Source organism: Thamnophis elegans, chromosome 11 (genome assembly GCF_009769535.1).
Source record: "Thamnophis elegans isolate rThaEle1 chromosome 11, rThaEle1.pri, whole genome shotgun sequence".
Classification (NCBI taxonomy): Eukaryota; Metazoa; Chordata; class Lepidosauria; order Squamata; family Colubridae; genus Thamnophis; species Thamnophis elegans.
The window spans coordinates 55779043-55796987 of record NC_045551.1 but is presented as its reverse complement, the minus strand read 5'-3'; the positions used below and the strand labels follow the sequence as shown (position 1 = coordinate 55796987).

The window sequence follows — 17945 nt, the reverse complement described above, 5'->3', positions numbered from 1 at the left end:
ATTTGCATTCTTTTTAGAGAGTCGTTGAGGCCACTTAGAAGTTCGTCTGTGCCCTCACAATAGTGCAAATGGGTGTGGAACCTTCTTGGAACTGCTGAAAGGACCGTGTTGTAGACTGGAGAGTTGGTGAGACTCCACACCCATCTGCAAATGATGATGATGTTGGTGAGACTCCACACCCATCTGCATCATTCAGGTGATCCTGAGGACACAGATGAACCTCCAAGTGGCCTCAACGACACAATAAAAGGATGCAAATGACCCGCTGTCTGCAAGGAGTATAAATCCTTCCATTCCCCACCATCCAGTCACAGCTGAAGAAGCTTCTTGGATGAGAAACGACACGTCTTCAAAGTAAAACCAGAAAGTTCAGTTGTCAGGCCTGCAGCCATCTTTTCTTCTGGATCTTTGGCCTGCCACACTTTCTATTATTCTACTATGCATTTTCTATTGTGGGAAAATGGGACGGGGGATTGAACGGAGTTAGATGATATGTAGCCATAGCAAAATCCTTTCTAGAAAGCCAAGGTCATCCTTTGTCTTTGCGCCTCTGCACCTGACCGGAACTGGATGGGTGGAACTGCCAGCATGGCAGGGGAAGATGGACTTGTGGGCGTGGGGGCAAGATCTTGAACTTTGAGCAATACATTGCCTTGGACTCCGATTTAATTTTGGATACTATTTGGAAACCTGACACCAGTTGCTCTTGAAAAAAACACCTTCCGGACAACTGTGACCTGGATGACAGAGAATCTCCATAGACACTCATGAAGTCTAGTTTTGTTCCTCAACAAATAAATGTACCCATAACTTCCAAGTATAAACATGGCAGGCTAGCATACGTCTGCACACTAGGAAGTGCAGAGTGCACATCTCCTCATACATGGAAATGTACAAATTGTGATTCCAGAGAAAGAATGAAAGAATGACTGTGTGTGTGTGCTTGAAGAGCAAAGGCAACATCAACCTGGTACTGAATGAGGTTTTCACAGAAATAGGCTGGATTGGTTCTCTCTGTGCAATTCATACGTACATCGTCCACCAGGACTTCAAGTTCGTATTCGTGGATCCCTCCTCCTCCGTAAACTGAGAACCCGACCACGATGACTCCCGGTTTGTCCACGGAGAAACAGATGGCGTCCGGGGAGCCATTTCCAGTGTTCCAGCTCCTGCCCTGGCTGGTTTTTGTGAATCGATTTGGGCTGGACTTGACAGAATGCAAGGAGCCGAGTCCATCGGCCTGGAGAGAAGAAAGTGAAAATTAAGACGAGATTTGACCGCAAAGGATTCGAGGCAAGGTTAGGCTTCTGACATGACAATGAAGGAAGTTGTGCAGTCTGGGAACGATCTGTGAACTGCCTGATAAATCTCTGCGAAAAAAATATCACTAGAAACTGACAATCTCTTTTGTTTGAAATGCCCTGGGACAATGCAGCCAAAGCTGAAGCGTTTTATTTCTGGAATAAAATAAATCAAAGTAAAAGCATCATCGGAAAAGGATATCTGCATCGAATATGGGAATATAGGGTTTCCCTGAAGTCCTCTTAGCAGGCCATGAAGAAAAATAGTATGCTGGAATTAGGCTTACAGGCGCTTTTATAGCCATTATCTCAATACATTTCACAAGCAGAGTAGCGGTTTGTGGAATGTATTTCCTTTTAATGTTAAGAAGAAGAAAATGATTCATTGTTTATTCTATTGTTCCATTACTTCTCTATTCCCATGTTTATACTCTGTTTCCCCGAAAATAAGACCTCTCTGGATAATAAACCCAATCGGGCTTTTGAACGCATGCGCTAAAATAAACCCTCCCCTGAAAATAAGCCCTCCCCTAAAATATTTAAACTCATGCACAGCCAGTCCCTGTCATTTCTGGGGGGGGGGGAGGGGGAACATGCCCCAAGTGCCCACATGCACCTGCCATCCATGCGGAATGGCCTCACAGAGGCCGCTACCGTAAACCCTAGCTACCGTGCCCCTTCTCTTAGTGGCGGTCGCAAAAAGAGCAGCAGGCACAGCAATACAAGGGCTGGCAAGGGTGTGCCACAGAGACAGAACCTCCGGCCCCCTCTGGATCAGCTGATCCGCGGGCCGCGGTTAAGAGGCCTCCTGCACCTCAAAAATAATAAGACAAGCTCGAAAATAAGGCCAAGCGCTTATTTTCAGGGGTCAAAAGAAAATAAGACCCTGTCTTATTTTTGGGAAAACTCAGTACTTCTTTTCGTTTCTGTTTTTATTGTTGTAAGCCACCTAAGATCAGCCCCACAGTGAGATAGGCGGCAAATAAATTTCACAAATAAATCAATAAAAGTGATCAAAAAGTTAGGTCAGAGTTGGTGAGTCTTTCTTACCTCAGATCCCAGTGCAGAAGCTGTGAGCTCGCTCACAATACTCGCAAGCAATCCACAGGTATTGGAAACCAGATGTGCGGAGAACAGCTCATTTTCACGTCTCAGGCTATTTCTCACAGGTAAAACTACAATCACCAACATCTTCTCAAGGACCTCGCGAAAACTTGTCATTCCAGAGATGTTCTCTTCACTCTGCAGAACCAAAGATGCACACTTAAAAGGTAATCAAGGAGAAAAGCAACCAAGAACTAAGGGGAAAAGTTCCTGACATTTTAAAACGATCAATCAGTGGAATCTATCCACATCATATGGGTGTTCCAACACTGGAGGTTTTTAAGAAGAGACTGGACAACCATTTGCTTGAAATGCTACAGGGGTTCCTGCTTGAGCAGGGGGTTGGACTAGAAGACCTCCAAGTCCCTTCCAACTCTGTTGCACTGTTAGCGAATTTTAAGCTGTTATTTCTGGGGTCAGTGGGTCTCTGTTGTGATGGGCCTGTAAGCTGGGCTTGTAACCTGATAAAACACTTGTAACCTGATAAATGGGTTTGTAACCTGATAAAACATCTGAGGAGGTATAGACCTCTCCAGGCTACTACTAGATCCTTGCTGAAGAATATGTAGTTGTAGTTGTAGTTGAGTTTATTTATAGGCCGCCCTTTTCCCTGAGGGGACTCAGGGCGGCTAACAACTTGTATGGGAGGGGGAAAACATACAATAACATATAGACACCATGTATAATTAAGATCGAGCAACATTCATTCAACATTCGGGTGGGGGCGGATTATACTCTTTACCCCCAGGCCTGACGGGATAGCCAGATCTTGAGGGCTGTGCGGAAGGTCTGAAGGGTGGTGAGGGTACGAATCTCCACGGGGAGATCGTTCCAGAGGGTCGGAGCTACTACTGAAAAGGCTCTCCTCCGCGTAGTTGCCAGCCGGCACTGGCTGGCAGATGGCACTCGGAGGAGGCCTAATCTGTGAGATCTTATGGGTCGAGAGGAGGTGATTGGCAGGAGGCGGTCTCCCAAGTACGCAGATCCACTACCAAGAAGCACCTTGAAGCGCACACGGAGATCAACAGGTAGCCAGTGCAGCTCGCGGAGGATAGGTGTTATGTGGGTGAACCGAGGTGCACCCACAATCACTCGCGCGGCCGCATTCTGGACTAGCTGAAGCCGCCGGATGCTCTTCAAGGGCAGCCCCATGTAGAGCAGGTTGCAGTATTCCAGCCTAGAGGTCACGAGGGCGCGAGTGACTGTTGTGAGAGCCTCCCGATTCAGGTAGGGTCGCAACTGGCGCACCAGGCGAACCTGGGCAAATGCCCCCCTGGTCACAGCCGACAGGTGGTAATCAAAGGTCAGCTGTGGGTCCAGGAGGACTCCCAAGTTGCGAACCCTGTCTGAGGGGTGTAAAATTTGGCCCCCCAGCCTGAGCGATGGAACACTAACCAAATTATTGGGAGGGATGTATTTCAATCAGCAGAACGGCAAAAGCAGCTTCTTTCTTTTGACCTTGTTGGTATAATGCTGGTTGAGGGAAAGGAAAGAAGAAGACAACTTTCCACCGTTAGCTGAAGACATAATTTCCGCATCAGCCTGCGTTATCCCAGGGGGTTGGACTAGAGGACCTCCAAAACCCCTTCCAGCTCTTTGTTATTCTGATAAAATGATCCATAATGTGACACAATTCTGGACTGAGTTCAGAAGTCAAACTCTAAACTGTGAGGTTTTAGGTTAAGGTAAAGGTTCCCCTCGCACATATGTGCTACTCATTCCAGACTCTAGGGATGGAGGTGCTCATCTCTGTTTCAAAGCCGAAGAACCAGAGCTGTCCTGAAGATGTCTCTGTGGTCATGTTGCTAGCATAACCAAATGCCAAAAGCACATGGAACGTTGTTACCTTCCCACCGAAGGTGGTCCCTATTTTTCTACTTGCATTTTTGCATGCTTTTGACAAGTAACGGGAGCTCACTCCGTTACACTAAATGATACATTAAATGATCCATAATGTAACACAATGCATGGTCAGGGCTACCACCTTTTTTGACACCTCCTGTCCTGCTCATACACAAAAAAATAAAGTGGCAATAGTCACGGCAGGTTACAACTGTTAAATAAGAAGGGATGACCAACTCTTGAGGGAATAGTATACATCGAGGCCACATAGGTTTAAATTCGGGAGTTGACATATAGATATAACAGTAACTGATGTTTTTCTTGCTTCCCTGTAAACCTGCCTAGGACAATAGTGTGACAACCTAAAGAAGCTAAGCAGGAGCAGCAATGAGGTGGAATAATATGTGAAATCAAGAAACCTTCCCTACATTCAAAAATCACAAAAATGTCATTGGCGGAAACAAGATTGCAAAAATTGCCCTGATTGGAGGGGAGGTCTCTAATTAAACCAAGTGTCCACAATGGAGCTGATAGAAACCTATCAAAGCTCATTCAAGCTAACTCAAGTCTTTGGAACATTTGTTCTGGATTTCTCCTTCTTGGCTTGGTCAGAGCTTCTGTAGGGTCCAACAGGAACCCTAGCTGCTATGATGAACAGGTCAGAAAATTATCTGTCAAGCGCCAGATGAAAATTAATATTAATTAATATCAACTAATATTAATTTTATTAAGGCAGCATTTGTGCAAAATATAAGGCATGAATGTATATACAGCACTCCTTGCCCACTGTTGTGCTCTGAATCAATGAAAACAAAGGCCCAACTATTATTGAGAGAAGACACTAACTACAGTTAAAGAGTTCTTCTCCCTTACAGGGGGGAAAAAAAAAAAGCTAAATGTCGAGCACAGGAAAATCAGGAAGTCAAGCCAGTTCAAATGAATACTGGTTTGTTCCATGCTAGCTCTAGCAACAAAAATCTGAATTGCTAACAGTCAAAAAACAAATTGGCAGTAGTTAAGTCAATGGAATTCAAGGTAGGCTGGCCTGAGATCTCTTGTGGCAACGAAAGGACTCCAGGCTGATGACACATTTGACCCCCTCCCTCAGGCTCAGCCTCATCTCCTATACACTAATGCTATCAACAATTGTGAGGATTTACCATGTCTTGTGTTGGCCCTGCTGAAGTATTTCCGTAGCAGAGACATACCTGGCTTAGTTTTTCCATGTGCGCCACCAGAAGAGGGAAACGATGGGCCAACGCGGAGTCATTCTCAGTGCTGGCTTGTTTTATTCCTGAACACAGCAAGGCTTCTCCATCGTAAGCAATAGGGAAGATGGAGGTGAGCTTCACAGAGGTGTGGCACAGGGCTGACATTACAGCTGCTAGCAGCCTGCTGCTTGAAGTCTTGAAGTTGGCTTCCTGGATGTCCTGGAAAAAGAGCAGGTTGGAACAAAATGAAGGGCTTCTGGGCTGCAAACAGGAGGAATTCTGCTCTGGTGTCTCTCGCACAGCTGTGTCAACACAGCTCGTGGCAAAATGGAGAAAGCAACATGTTCTGAGAGTGAGAACAGTTAATCAGGGGAATGGCTTTCCTCCAGAGGTTGTGGGTGCTCCAACACTGGAGGTTTTTAAGAAAAAACTGGACAGCCACTTGTCTGAAATGGTACAGCGTTCCCCGCTTGAGCAGGGCATTGGACTAGGAGACCTCCACGGTCCCTTCCAGCTCTGTTAATTTGTTACTCTGTCCAGGAAGGGGCGGTAAGAAGAAGGGATGAATAAGAGGGACCAGAAACAAGCTAAAGGTGGCACTGGAGCACAAATGGTGCTGGGAGGAGCAATGGAGAAGAAACAGTAAGAAGAAAGCACAGTTGGAAGAGAAGGAGGTGGGAGACTCCTTTTCTTTCTCTGCCCCTTCTGCCTCATTAAGAGTTATTGACCTTTGTAAAAATGGAAACTTAAGACCTTTGAAGGATGGAGGAGCAATGGGCAACTGAGAACAGCAATGTGTTCTGTTCCAATTAATGCCCTGCCCTGCAAGAGAAGGCACCAATTACCTATTTGGGGCCAATCTGATGGAAGAATAAGCAATTCAGTGGTTTTGGAAAACAGGTCGACCTTTCCAGAGCAACTCTTCAAAAGCCAAAGGACGGGATTTTGAGTACCTGATCCAAGCAGTTGAGTAAATCACAGAGGCAAGCCCACTGCAAGGCCGGAGTGGGGTAGAAAGAATGAAAGCAGGCCGTGAAGGTATTGTGGCATTCCTGGAGGGCAGCTTCCAGCAGGCTCAGGGGCTGAGTGAGGTAGCCTTGAGGGTCATTGTCCAACTTGATCATGCAATGGTCGACTCCTTCTGACAAGATTTTTCTCAGCAGGGTTCTCGTCTTCCCAATGCAGTCTGCGAGCCTGCTGCTTTCTTCCACCATGGCTTTAGCGGTGGCTGCAAAGAGTGGTAACAAAAGTGACGCTAGGAACACAATCAAGAGTTTTTTGGGGTCCTTGGTGCTCTCTGAGCTGGATAGTTTTCTTGCAGACATTTGGTGACCCAAACTAGGTAACATCCTCAGTGCTTTCAACCCTGAGCTACAAATGTTCTCCTTTATTAGTCACTGCATATGGACATCAAACCCTTTGGTACGCTAGTTTGGCTCATGAAACATCTGCAAGAAAACAACCAAGTTCAGAGAGCAACGAAAGACCCCCTCATTTCAACCCTGAGCTACAAATATTCTCTTTTATTGGTAGTCAAAAGCTGAGTGAGAACTCACAGGAAAAAATAAAATTGTCTGGACATGGATACACCTGAAGGTAACTAAACCAGAAAGACAATGAGTCCTTTGGGCCATGTGTCCTTCTCGTGGAGGACCTCAAAGAGACAATTACCTTCTATTAATCAAAGCTTTCACCTTTGTCCAAAAAAGGAAGCCAAACATAGTAAGACTATGCCTTAAATCAACTTCTAAGCTGGGTTCAATATCCTAGCTCAGGGGTGTCAAACTCAAGGCCCCCGGGGTGCTTAAATTTCACCCATGGGGCCGGCGTGGAAATAGCAAAGGACCGGCCCGCAGTGCCTCTGGCAGCCAAAAAGGCCCCGCTTTGGCCAGTAGGTGCTGCAGGAGGTGTCTGTCCCGTCTCCCCTGTCCAGCTGGCCAGCCCATGGAGGAGAACTACAATGCTGATCAGGCCCACGAAGAAATCCAGCTTGACACCCCTATCCTAGCGTATTCCCCACGGTACAAAACCAATAGCCATATTTATTTATTTCATAGACAATGTCCTGATTTCTTTGCTTTTGCCCCAAATGGAGGAGAGGAGAGACTATTTGTAGAGGTAGTAGCCCCTTTTCACCTCCTGGCTGGCTAAGGTGAATTATTCCATCATGAACTCAGTTTTACTAAAAAGAGATCTCTGTATCATTAGGAAGCAAGTACATTCAAAATAGTTTAAAAAAAAGCTGTTGTGGCCTGCCAGCAGCCAGAGGAAGTGGCGGCAGATTCGTACAGTGAGGAGGTTGGGGAGGAACATGGGCCAGTCCTGGAGTCTGGGGAAGGCTCTGATGAAGGCTCTGTGTCAGAGGCAGAAATGGGGCCAAGGCTGTCTGGCAGTTCTCAGCTGCCTTTGGAATCGGAAATCAGTGGGGCAGAAGAACAGCTGGAGCCTGTTCCCAGTGTGCGCATGCGCAGAGCTGCCAGAAGAAGGGAACAGCTAAGGAGCAATGGCTGACTCAGGAGTAAAGGCACAGTTGGACGGTGAATGGCCCCTCCCATAGGGAATAAAGAGGAGCAAGGGGAGGGGAGTTTGCAGGAGACAATTAGTTTGATGCATTAGGGTGAAGATCTGTTCCTGACTTCTTGCCAAGTAATTGCTGCTACAGCATGGCGTTTGGAAGATATTGTCCTGGCAACTCTCCAAGCCTGAAAAAAGGCCTGTAGTTGTGAAATCTCATGGAAGGCTATTTGCTGGGACTTTGCTGGAGAGGAATTCCCTTTAACCTAAATAAAAGTGGTTTTATCGGGATGAGGAGTCTGCTTCATGATCTTGGGAAGCCTAGGTCAGAACAAAAGCACCTTACCTGAAACGGGGTAAATTTCACAGGTGTAGACACGTAGTAACCTCAAGCAGCAAGTGCCGACAAATCTCAGCCTTTCCAGATCCAGAAGGGTGGCCGTGTACTGGAACCCCTTCAGACCTCGGAGTTCTTCCACTCCTAAAACTAAGGTGGTCCAGCTCCAATGAAGAATGCTCAGCAGCGACTCAAAGCACTCCTGTTCCAAAGGAATTGTAAGGAAAGCAAAGAGGGCTCAACAAGGAGTATCCATTCATCCAGGGCTCTCAAACTGGGCAATAGGAGAGCCAGAGGAAAGAAGTCTATAGTAACGTTCCGGGGCAGCAAAACCTTAAAAGGTGATCAAACCCAACTGCTGCAGTGCATCCTCAATTCCTTCAACTAAACACCTGTTTAGGACCAGAGGATGGGACAGAAAAGCTGGCACATTCTTTGGAAAAGCTGGAAGATGATGGCTAGGAAGCTTCTTCCTTCCCCCCTCTCCCCCATGTAAATATTTTTACATTGGACTTCAGTCCAACAAATAACAAGTTCAAAAGCTATGAAAGAACACCAGAACGGCAGAATCTTAATAATAATAATAATCTTCTTCTTCTTCTCCTCCTCCTCTCCTTCCTCTCCTCCTCCTTCTCTTCCTCCTCCGTCTTCCTCTTCCTCTGATTTTCCTTGCTAATCTGATACAACTTAGAAAAGGGATATGCGTGCAGAATTTAGCTTTCCAGAATTTCACCTCTCATTGTTTTTCTAAAAAGGATTTGCCTAATCCTGAGGGTTACCAGGGTATCTAGGAACGAGGGAGCCATGCAATGTTTCCTCAGAAGGTCAAAATGATAAGACAATGAGAAATATGCCATTGCTCTCTTTTGACGAAGTGAATTAATGCTGCAGAATAATCACAACAGAGAAACCGTGCCCAAAGCCCTCCTAAACTCCTGTCTTCTAGATATTATGAGCAAATGCATCTGCAAAATAAAGGATAATAAATTCCATGTTCACCTACTGTGTTTCTTCAGTCACTGCAGGGATAAAATGCCATCAACGTAAGTTTACTTAAGAATGAATGCACATTTCTGCTTTTCAAAAAGGCCGGGGTTCAATGCGCATATCCCTTTTTTATTTTGTACAGGTAGTCCTTGACTTATGACCATCACTGAACCCAAAATTTCTGTTGCCACCCGCAAAATTTTGTTAAATGAGTTTTGCCCCCGTGTATGAACTTTCTTGCCACAGTTGTTAAGTGAATCACTGCAGTTGTTAAGTGAATCTGGCTCCCCCACTGACTTCGCTTGTCAGGTGGCGGCAAAAGCTGATCACATGGCACTACAACCGTCATAAATATGAACCAGGTGCCAAGCATGTGAATTTTGATCACGTTACCACAAAGATGCTGCAATGGTGAAGTGTGGAAAAACGTTCATAAGTCACATTTTTCAAGGCTGTTGTACCTTTGAAAGGTCACTAAATGGACTGTGGCAAGTTAAGGACTACCTGTACAGTGGAAGATTTTAAATATGCAGCAAACTATTCTTTATTAGCCAACTCTTTTTCTTTTCATTAAAACACGGGCAGGCGGACTCACCACGGAAACGGTTCTCGCAAACGATCGCTTTAAAATGTGCACCGGCTCGCTGGTTTGCTGTTTGCCTTTGGATGCACTTCCATCACTTGTTGGCAGCCTAGAAGGGAAATCAAGAAAGAAGAAATAATGCTGATGCAGCTGACAAGCAGGTTTGAGGGATATACAACCACATTGGTTCTTGCAGGACATGGTTTCGGATCAATGAGCTGCATTTAGATCCCCAAGAATGCATGACCAGCTGTTGTTTCTCAGAAATAGCAGCTCAAAAATTGTAAGGTAAAAATATATCCGTTCAAACACTCTGCTTGCCAGGCAGTAGGGGGTAGGGGGTAGGGGGTAGGGGGTAGTAGTAGTAGTAGTAGTAGGAGTAGTAGTAGTAGTAGTAGTAGTAGGAGAAGAAGAAGAAGAAGAAGAAGAAGAAGAAGAAGAAGAAGAAGAAGAAGAAGAAGAAGAAGAAGAAGAAGAAGCAGCTACAGCCATGAAAGTAGATCTTCTCTGGAACAAAATTATATTGGTTAATAATTACTGTATATATTCATTATGGACAACACTTTATAGAGCCAGAAAACTCCAATTAAAATACGAAAGTGTTGCTATGAAAACGTACAACTTAACATTGTTGAATGTTACATGACACTTTCGCTTCAAATGTTTGCTTAAAGAAGGAATGAAAATATATATATTTTCAAAACCCTTACTGGGATTTGAACCTGGGCTATCTTACATACTAGGCAAACTTCTTAGCCATTAGGCCACAGGCTCTTATCCGTTATCAGCGAAGCCAGGGTGAAAGGTATCTATTAGATTTTTACAACCCCTGGTAAGCGGATAAGAGCCTGTGGCCTAATGGCTAAGAAGTTTGCCTAGTATGTAAGATAGCCCAGGTTCAAATCACAGTAAGGGTATGGCTAGCTGATGAGAGCTAAATAGCTTGAAATAGATCTATACTAGTCTCCCTTTATTTATTTATCAGCACAAAATAAAAAAAACACAAATATAACAAAGGCAACAGTAAAAATATTGGGTTTCTGTCGTGATGGACTCTTGTGACGAGCCGATTGACAGATGTTGGAAGCAGTTAGCTTCCTCCCATAATTGGGGCTTACCAGGGGTTGTAAAAATCTAATACACGCACACACACACACACACACACACACACACACATATACATATATACATATATACATATATACATATATACATATATACATATATACATATATACATATATACATATATACATATATACATATATATATATATATATATATATATATATATATATATATATATAGCATTACCTGTATAAGAGTTGAGGGATCTGTCCTGCATTCACGTCTGTGCCATTATTTGATTTCTTTGAACTTTTAAACTGGAAGACAATCCTGCAAGAGGAAAACAGATTTAGAGGCTGGGGATGCTCCCTCCGTTTCAGAGGTGCCAAGGGGAAGGGGACTTACCCATCATCCGTAGTAATGGAAGCTTGTCCATGGGAGCCGCAGTCACTGCTGGGCCCAGAAACCCGGGCCCAGGCGACATACCACCAGCTGGCTTGCAGGAGGACAGGTTCGTCAAACATCATAGCGTACTTTTCCCTGAGAAAACGGCAAGCAAAATTATGGATAAGAAATTGGATGGGGAAGAAGAGGTGTTTTATAGAAATATCAGAGAAGATGGTAAGTTAGTGAAGTTGTCTGTACTTGTCTGGAGGTACGGAAGAGTAATTTTTTATGTTTTTTCTTTCTTTAATTATTTTTTCTGCATTTTTATGGTTTTTTTATATTCTTTTTTGTTTACATTGTTTTCATTATTCTTGTATTCTTGTAATACGAATCCTTGTATTCATAAACTTTAATAAAAAGTATATAAAAAGCTGCTGGAAGTAAAAGAAAGGGATATAACATTTGTTTATTTGATCAAAGTTAAAATAATATATGTTCTTATTTTTGATAACTCTTAATGGACTTCTTCTGACACTAGGATTGAAAAGTTGATGCTTTATAGATTTGCTATAGATAAGAGACAAATAATACAGGTAAGAAGATTTTTTCTATTATAATTAAAATCCTTAATAAAAATTATATATACAAAAAGGAATCTTTCAATTTAGTTGCTTACTAATCCTTACTTGGTTCAGTCATTTTTCTATTTTTCTTGAGAAGGGTTTTTACGTCAGGAGCAGAATAATCATTGACTGTGTCTCTTCCAGCCAGTATTTTTAAGTTTCTCAAAATGAAAAGGTTACTAGACAAGACTTATTTATCACATTAAATTAATTTTAATGATATGTTCATAAAACATTGATAAGTGTTATATCAAACAATAAGCATATTGAAGCAGTCACCCCAGAACAATGCATGTTTTCAGAATATTTGTTAATTGAGTGATATGATTGGGTTGGTTCTCCTTGTTTATTGTCATTTATGTCATATATGTTTATTATATGCATAATTTTGTATTTATTTATTTTGCCATGTTTATGAAACTCAAAGAGCCGAGGTGGCGCAGTGGTTAGGGTGCAGTACTGCAGGCCACTTTAGCTGACTGTGATCTGCAGCTCAGCGGTTCAAATCTCACCAGGCTCAAGGTCGACTCAGCCTTCCATCCTTCCGAGGTGGGTGAAATGAGGACCCGGACTGTGGGGGCAAGTTGCTGACTCAATTTGCTAAAAAATTTGTAAACCGCTTAGAGAGGGCTGGAAGCCCTATGAAGCGGTATATAAGTCAAATAAATAAATAAATAAATAAATAAATAAATAAATAAATAAATAAATAAATAAATAAATAAATAAATAAATAAATATAGTGTACATTGGAGGTGATGACCCTTTGAGAGTTATAGGCAATGAAATTTCATTTTAATGTATGCCGATGAGTGTACATTCAAAGAGACAATAAGTTGAATTGTCCTCCTTATTCTGAACTGGGTGCCTTCGAGATGTTCTCCCTTTTTTAAACTGAAAATAAAAACTCAGGTTAAGAGAAGCGATTCGTTTTTTTTAAAATTCTACTCACCTCGCGGCACAATCGTACGCCAGGACATCCGTTTCAGCAAGAAGGTCCCCATCCGTTTCATGGTCACCTCCATCTGGCCCCAACTCAAAGAGCTTTAAAAAAAAGAGAAACGTTCAACGTTTATCTTCTGGCTGGACTGGGAGGTCGTTCTCTTCTTACCCTCTGCCCTAATGCCGTGATGGCGAACCTGTGGCACTAGGGTGAGAGGGAGCCGTCTCTGCAGGCACGCAAGCTGTCACCTCAGCACGGCTCCATCGTGCATGCACAGCTCCTACCAGCCAGCTGATTTTCAGGTCTTTGCTGCACATGTAGGAGGCGCACATGCATGCACGGGGAGGCAGGGGGTCACCCGAGCATGCAAGGGGGGCAGGGGGAGTACAGAGCGCCCCCCCACGCAGTGTGTTTTTGGTCCTAGGAGACTTTAGGGAGGTCTGCTAGAGCCAAAAAGGGGTGCAGGGGGGGGGAGTTGTGTGCACATGCCTGAGGGGGGGAGCACAGGGGGTCACACCTGCATGCGCAGAGGGGCGGGGCACACAGGGGTTGTCGCGCATGCATTGCATTATTCCTTTCAGCACGCAACAATAAAAACGTTAGCTATCACTGCCCTAGTGTCTCTCTTGGGGAAAATCTAATTGTGTGCGGTTCAGCAGGTGCCAAGGAAGCAATCTGAGAACCAAAACCCTGACTCAGAGACACTGAGCAAGTGAGGATGGGCTATTATTGAAGGCAACGGCTACCACTTCAGAAGCCCAAGGCAGCCTCAGGTAGGTAAAGGCTGATAGGTAAATAAAGAGGTTACTTTCAACCTTATAAGCATCAAGCACACTCATGTCTTCTGGGAACATGTTCTAATTTTGGAACAAAACTTAGCCATTCTGAAACTTCAAATAGAACACCCTGTTTGGCATTTTCTAAAGTCAACACACCCAAACTCTATTGCTCCTAGAGTTTTAATTGAATTTACAACAAATATTCTTGTGCAACTCTTTTCAACCAATCCAGACAATTCATTTTAGCACATAACAGAATGAGGAAGATATGCAGCCTGGCTATTTATTATGCAATACAAAAGTCAAAGTTTTGAGAGCATTGGATGAAATAAATGGTGGACTATTCAGTTTATCTTCATCACCGCAATAGCTACAGGGTTTACAGTTTTTCATGAAGCCTGATATGCTAGCCTTGCCAAAAGCTCAGGATGACTTTAGAAACTAAAGAATTATTTTAACCAATGTGGTGGATTATATTGGTTCAGTTATTTTAATACCCCCCTTCTCCCAAGTTTAGATATGTGCCACCACATGACAACATTAGGTCTATTTTATAAGAATAACAAAAGCCACATTAGAATGGAACGGAATAGGGAACAGAATGGAACAGAACAGAATTCTTTATTGGCCAAGTATGATTAGACACACAAGGAATTTGTCTCTGGTGCAGAAGCTCTCAGCGTACAAGCAAAATAAAAATCATAACAATGATACGAGAAGATAGTAGAAAAGATGAGAAAGGTAATAGTAACACAGCTAGGTAAATATCCCTAGCCATAAAACCGTGCCGTGGGAATTTTATGTTTAGCAGAATAAAGGCACTAGAAGCGGGGGGGGGGGGGGGGGGGGACGGCACGGCACGGCGGGGACTGTCTTTGTATCCAGCTGTTTTGGCATACAACATCCTATAGCAATACCCTATATCCAGTTTATTTCCAGGATGTAAGGGGTCTGTAGATATTTACAACTCATAGATATTATAAGTTGCAAATATCCACAGACATTCATTATGTAAATAATGTAGATACTATGACAAGGTATAGTAAGAAATATATTTGAAGGAACAGAGGGAGAAGAACTTCTGAAAAAATCAAATGTGAATTGCATGTTTCTTATTAGTTACACATTTATTTTCAGATATATTTTTTTTGCATGAAAGCAAGCTTCATTCTCCTGGTATTTCAAGGGCTGCCTGATCAAAGCCATGCTATGTTCCAAATTCAGATTTGAACAAAGCTCCTTTGGCCCACCTTTATCTTAGCGGTGTATTCTCCCCTGCCACCAAAAAGGCCCAGGCCACCAAGCAAGAGGTCAGTATCCGCGCAAAAACGAATGGCTTCCACAGAGTGGGCTGAGTAACCCCACCCTCCTCCATGACCTAAGGAAAAAGGAAAGCAGGTGGTCACACAACTGTCCACAGGGACATCCTGACCAAGAGGGGACGGGGGAGAGGGATCAGCAGCTAAGAAAGCGAGGGTTACTTTCAAATCGGTTGACAATATTGTAGTCTTCCTTGGAGTAGACTTTCATCACCGCGTGACTCTCCTCTTCTGTGTTCATCACGCCCATTTTTAAGTCTTGCATGGCTGCCAGAGTGTCAAGGCAACCTTTAGAAATAAAGCAAAAGCATGAATGCAGTCGGATCGTATCCATGCAAATGAAGCAGTGTGAACAGGTTAACAAAGAGTAATTGTTCAGATGTGGGTTGGGGAGCACCTGGCATGTAAGACAGTAAATCTGGCTTTCTATCTAAAAAATGCGAAAGGAATAAAACACTTTTTAAATTATTTGTGCTGTAGGATTAGAATTTTTTGTTCTGAACTAGGCTTCCCCAAAATGCATGCGGCAGAGCCCTGATCCCGATAAAACCCCTTTTATTAAATGAACATGAATTCCTCTCATTCGCATTCAGCAAGGCTGGCAAAAAGTCATTCAAAATAATATTTATGACTACAGACCTTATTTATCTTAGAAAGCTGCCATGTAAATATTTTCCAAATGAGGTGCTGTGCAAGGAAAGACTGGGCAGAGTCTCTGAGATTCACGGACAGATCTTTACACTCCTGAAACAAATCTAATGACCGAACAAACGAATTGTTTCCTGCAAAAGCCCACTCCCCTTTCACTCTTCTTTTATTTCCTATGGGAGGGGCCAATCACCTTCCACCTGTGACTTTACTCCCAAGTCTACCCTGATTTCTGATTTGTTCTTTTCTTATGGAAGCTCTGTGCATGTGCACACTGAGAACAGGCTCTAGTTGTTCCTCTGCATCACTGCTGTCTAGCTCCGAAGGCAGCTGATCACTGCCAGACGGCCTTGGCCCCCTTTCTGCCTCTGATGCAGAGCCCTTGTCTGAGCCTTCCCAAGCCTCCAGAACTGGCCCATGCTCCTTCCCAACCTCTAACTCCTCCCCAACAGTCTAACTCTGCTGCCAGCTCTGCCACAACAATTCTTCAGGTCAACAAGCTTGCTGACTTATATTTATTAAAACATTTAATATCTATCTGACCACACAGCCCTTGAATGTTCCATGAATTCAACTATAAAAGCATTTTTAAAAAATAAAAAGTCGACCTCACTGACTACCTTGTGCAGTGACTGTTATGATGGTGCTGAAAAAAAAAATTACTTTGCAAACAAGGTGTGCATTTATAAGTTTCACAGCATCTGTCTCCTTCAGTCATGTGCTCGGCATTACAGTCAATTATTATGTGCTGTCCTGTACCTGACACTTTTGCTTTCATTTTTCCCTGACTTGCTGAGTGGAGAGCTTAAACAAGCTAGCTCTTTTGACAATCCCTCCTGCGTTCCTTCCAAAGCAAAGAGATTGGAGAGGAAGGGATTACAAGAGAGTAAGCAGGCATACATCAGGGAGAAGACATCAAAAGGAATGTGATAGCAAGCTACACAAACAGGTGTCAGCATATTCTTTCGATATGCATTCCCACTGTGTCCCGGCTTATTTTCTTACAATCCTTTCCTCTGCAATGACTATAAATACAAACATTAAATTGCTAATTAAACCAGCAGAGGAAATGGCATGCCAAAGGGTGGGGGAATGGAGGAAAAGGATAGCTGAAGTAAAATCAGAAGCACAGTAAAATCAAATTAAGTGATTTTCCAGTAAGCACCACATCATTTAACAACAGTCGATGGTTCCAATTGTAGCCACTAAATGAGGAGTATCTGTATCGTTCTTACAGTTAATAAAGCTACTCTAGCAATAATGTTTTGCTAGTTATTTTGAGGTGGATTGTTCATACCCAGCATGTGCAAAGCTGCATGTGATCTTGTAGTAAGAGCTTTAGATCCTGTTGGAAGAGCCAGTTCTGGACTGAGAATGCTGCAACGGGACTGTGTATCCGAAGCGGAGGGAAGTCTGGAATCGGCCACAACTGAGTTGTAACTCCACAATTCTCTTGTATTTGGTCGAAACCTAATCAAAATAATAAGATTCGACACCTTTCAAGCTGTTATTATAGCTGCGGCCTAATAAACTCAAAACAAATGGATTTCAGATTAAAGGTTGCCACTTCGTATTTCTTGTCCTGCAACAGACAGGCAGATCGGTCTTATTATAGAAAATTATGAGAGAATGAGGACAAAACATTCTATCTTTCTAACAATACAAATTCTACTGGAGGTATAAAATGTGCAACTTCGGGAAAGGCTGGCTTTATGCTAAGGCTGAGTAGGCAGTGGCCTACGGTGTCAAAGCTTCCTTCCAAATCATTTTAAAAACGCAAATCTTTGCATTGGCAGGAAGAGGCACCATCCGTCACTGCGTGCTAGGGGGGGCCACATACCCCCCAAAGGTGGCACAGGCTCCATCTCAACACAAAGGTTGCCAACCAGTGTGTGTATCAGAAAACAAACCCTACTGAATTCAAGCTCCTGCACGAAAGGCAGAATATAAGCCTAACGAAGAAATGTGGCTAATCCTTGACTTACAACAGCACTGTTAGAAGTTACAACGCTGAAAATAAGGGGCACAGCTATTTTTCACACCTACCACCATTGCAGCCTTCCCCTGGCCACACGATTAAAATTCAGATGCTTGGCAATTGACTCACATTTATGACAGTGCTGGGGTCATGTGATCCTTTTAGTGATCCTTCCGACAAGCAAAGTCAATGGGAAAACCAGACTCACTTAACAACCATTCCTCAGGGGTGGTATTCCCTTTCCTTCCCTACCGGTTCGCAAATGTGAGCGCGGGCACATCCACGCATGAGCTCAGCCTTCCGTGCATGTACTTTGTCTGAAAAA

At 43.5% G+C, this 17945-nt stretch overlaps 1 protein-coding gene across 13 annotated transcripts in view; it reads right to left on the bottom strand.

The window, feature by feature from the left end:
- The window catches only part of MYCBP2 (MYC binding protein 2), a 149426-nt gene that overhangs the window by 87518 nt on the left and 43963 nt on the right, over nt 1–17945 (bottom strand). For all 13 annotated transcript variants that reach the window (XM_032226680.1, XM_032226682.1, XM_032226684.1 and 10 more), the window contains exons 23-34: nt 16940–17112; nt 15157–15282; nt 14926–15053; nt 12906–12997; nt 11352–11486; nt 11193–11276; nt 9892–9988; nt 8319–8511; nt 6412–6686; nt 5456–5677; nt 2352–2543; nt 1034–1240 (exon numbers count right to left, since the gene is read on the bottom strand). In XM_032226680.1, coding sequence (XP_032082571.1) covers nt 1034–1240; nt 2352–2543; nt 5456–5677; nt 6412–6686; nt 8319–8511; nt 9892–9988; nt 11193–11276; nt 11352–11486; nt 12906–12997; nt 14926–15053; nt 15157–15282; nt 16940–17112 — 1924 coding nt within the window. The remainder of the gene's footprint in view (nt 1–1033; nt 1241–2351; nt 2544–5455; nt 5678–6411; nt 6687–8318; nt 8512–9891; nt 9989–11192; nt 11277–11351; nt 11487–12905; nt 12998–14925; nt 15054–15156; nt 15283–16939; nt 17113–17945) is intronic.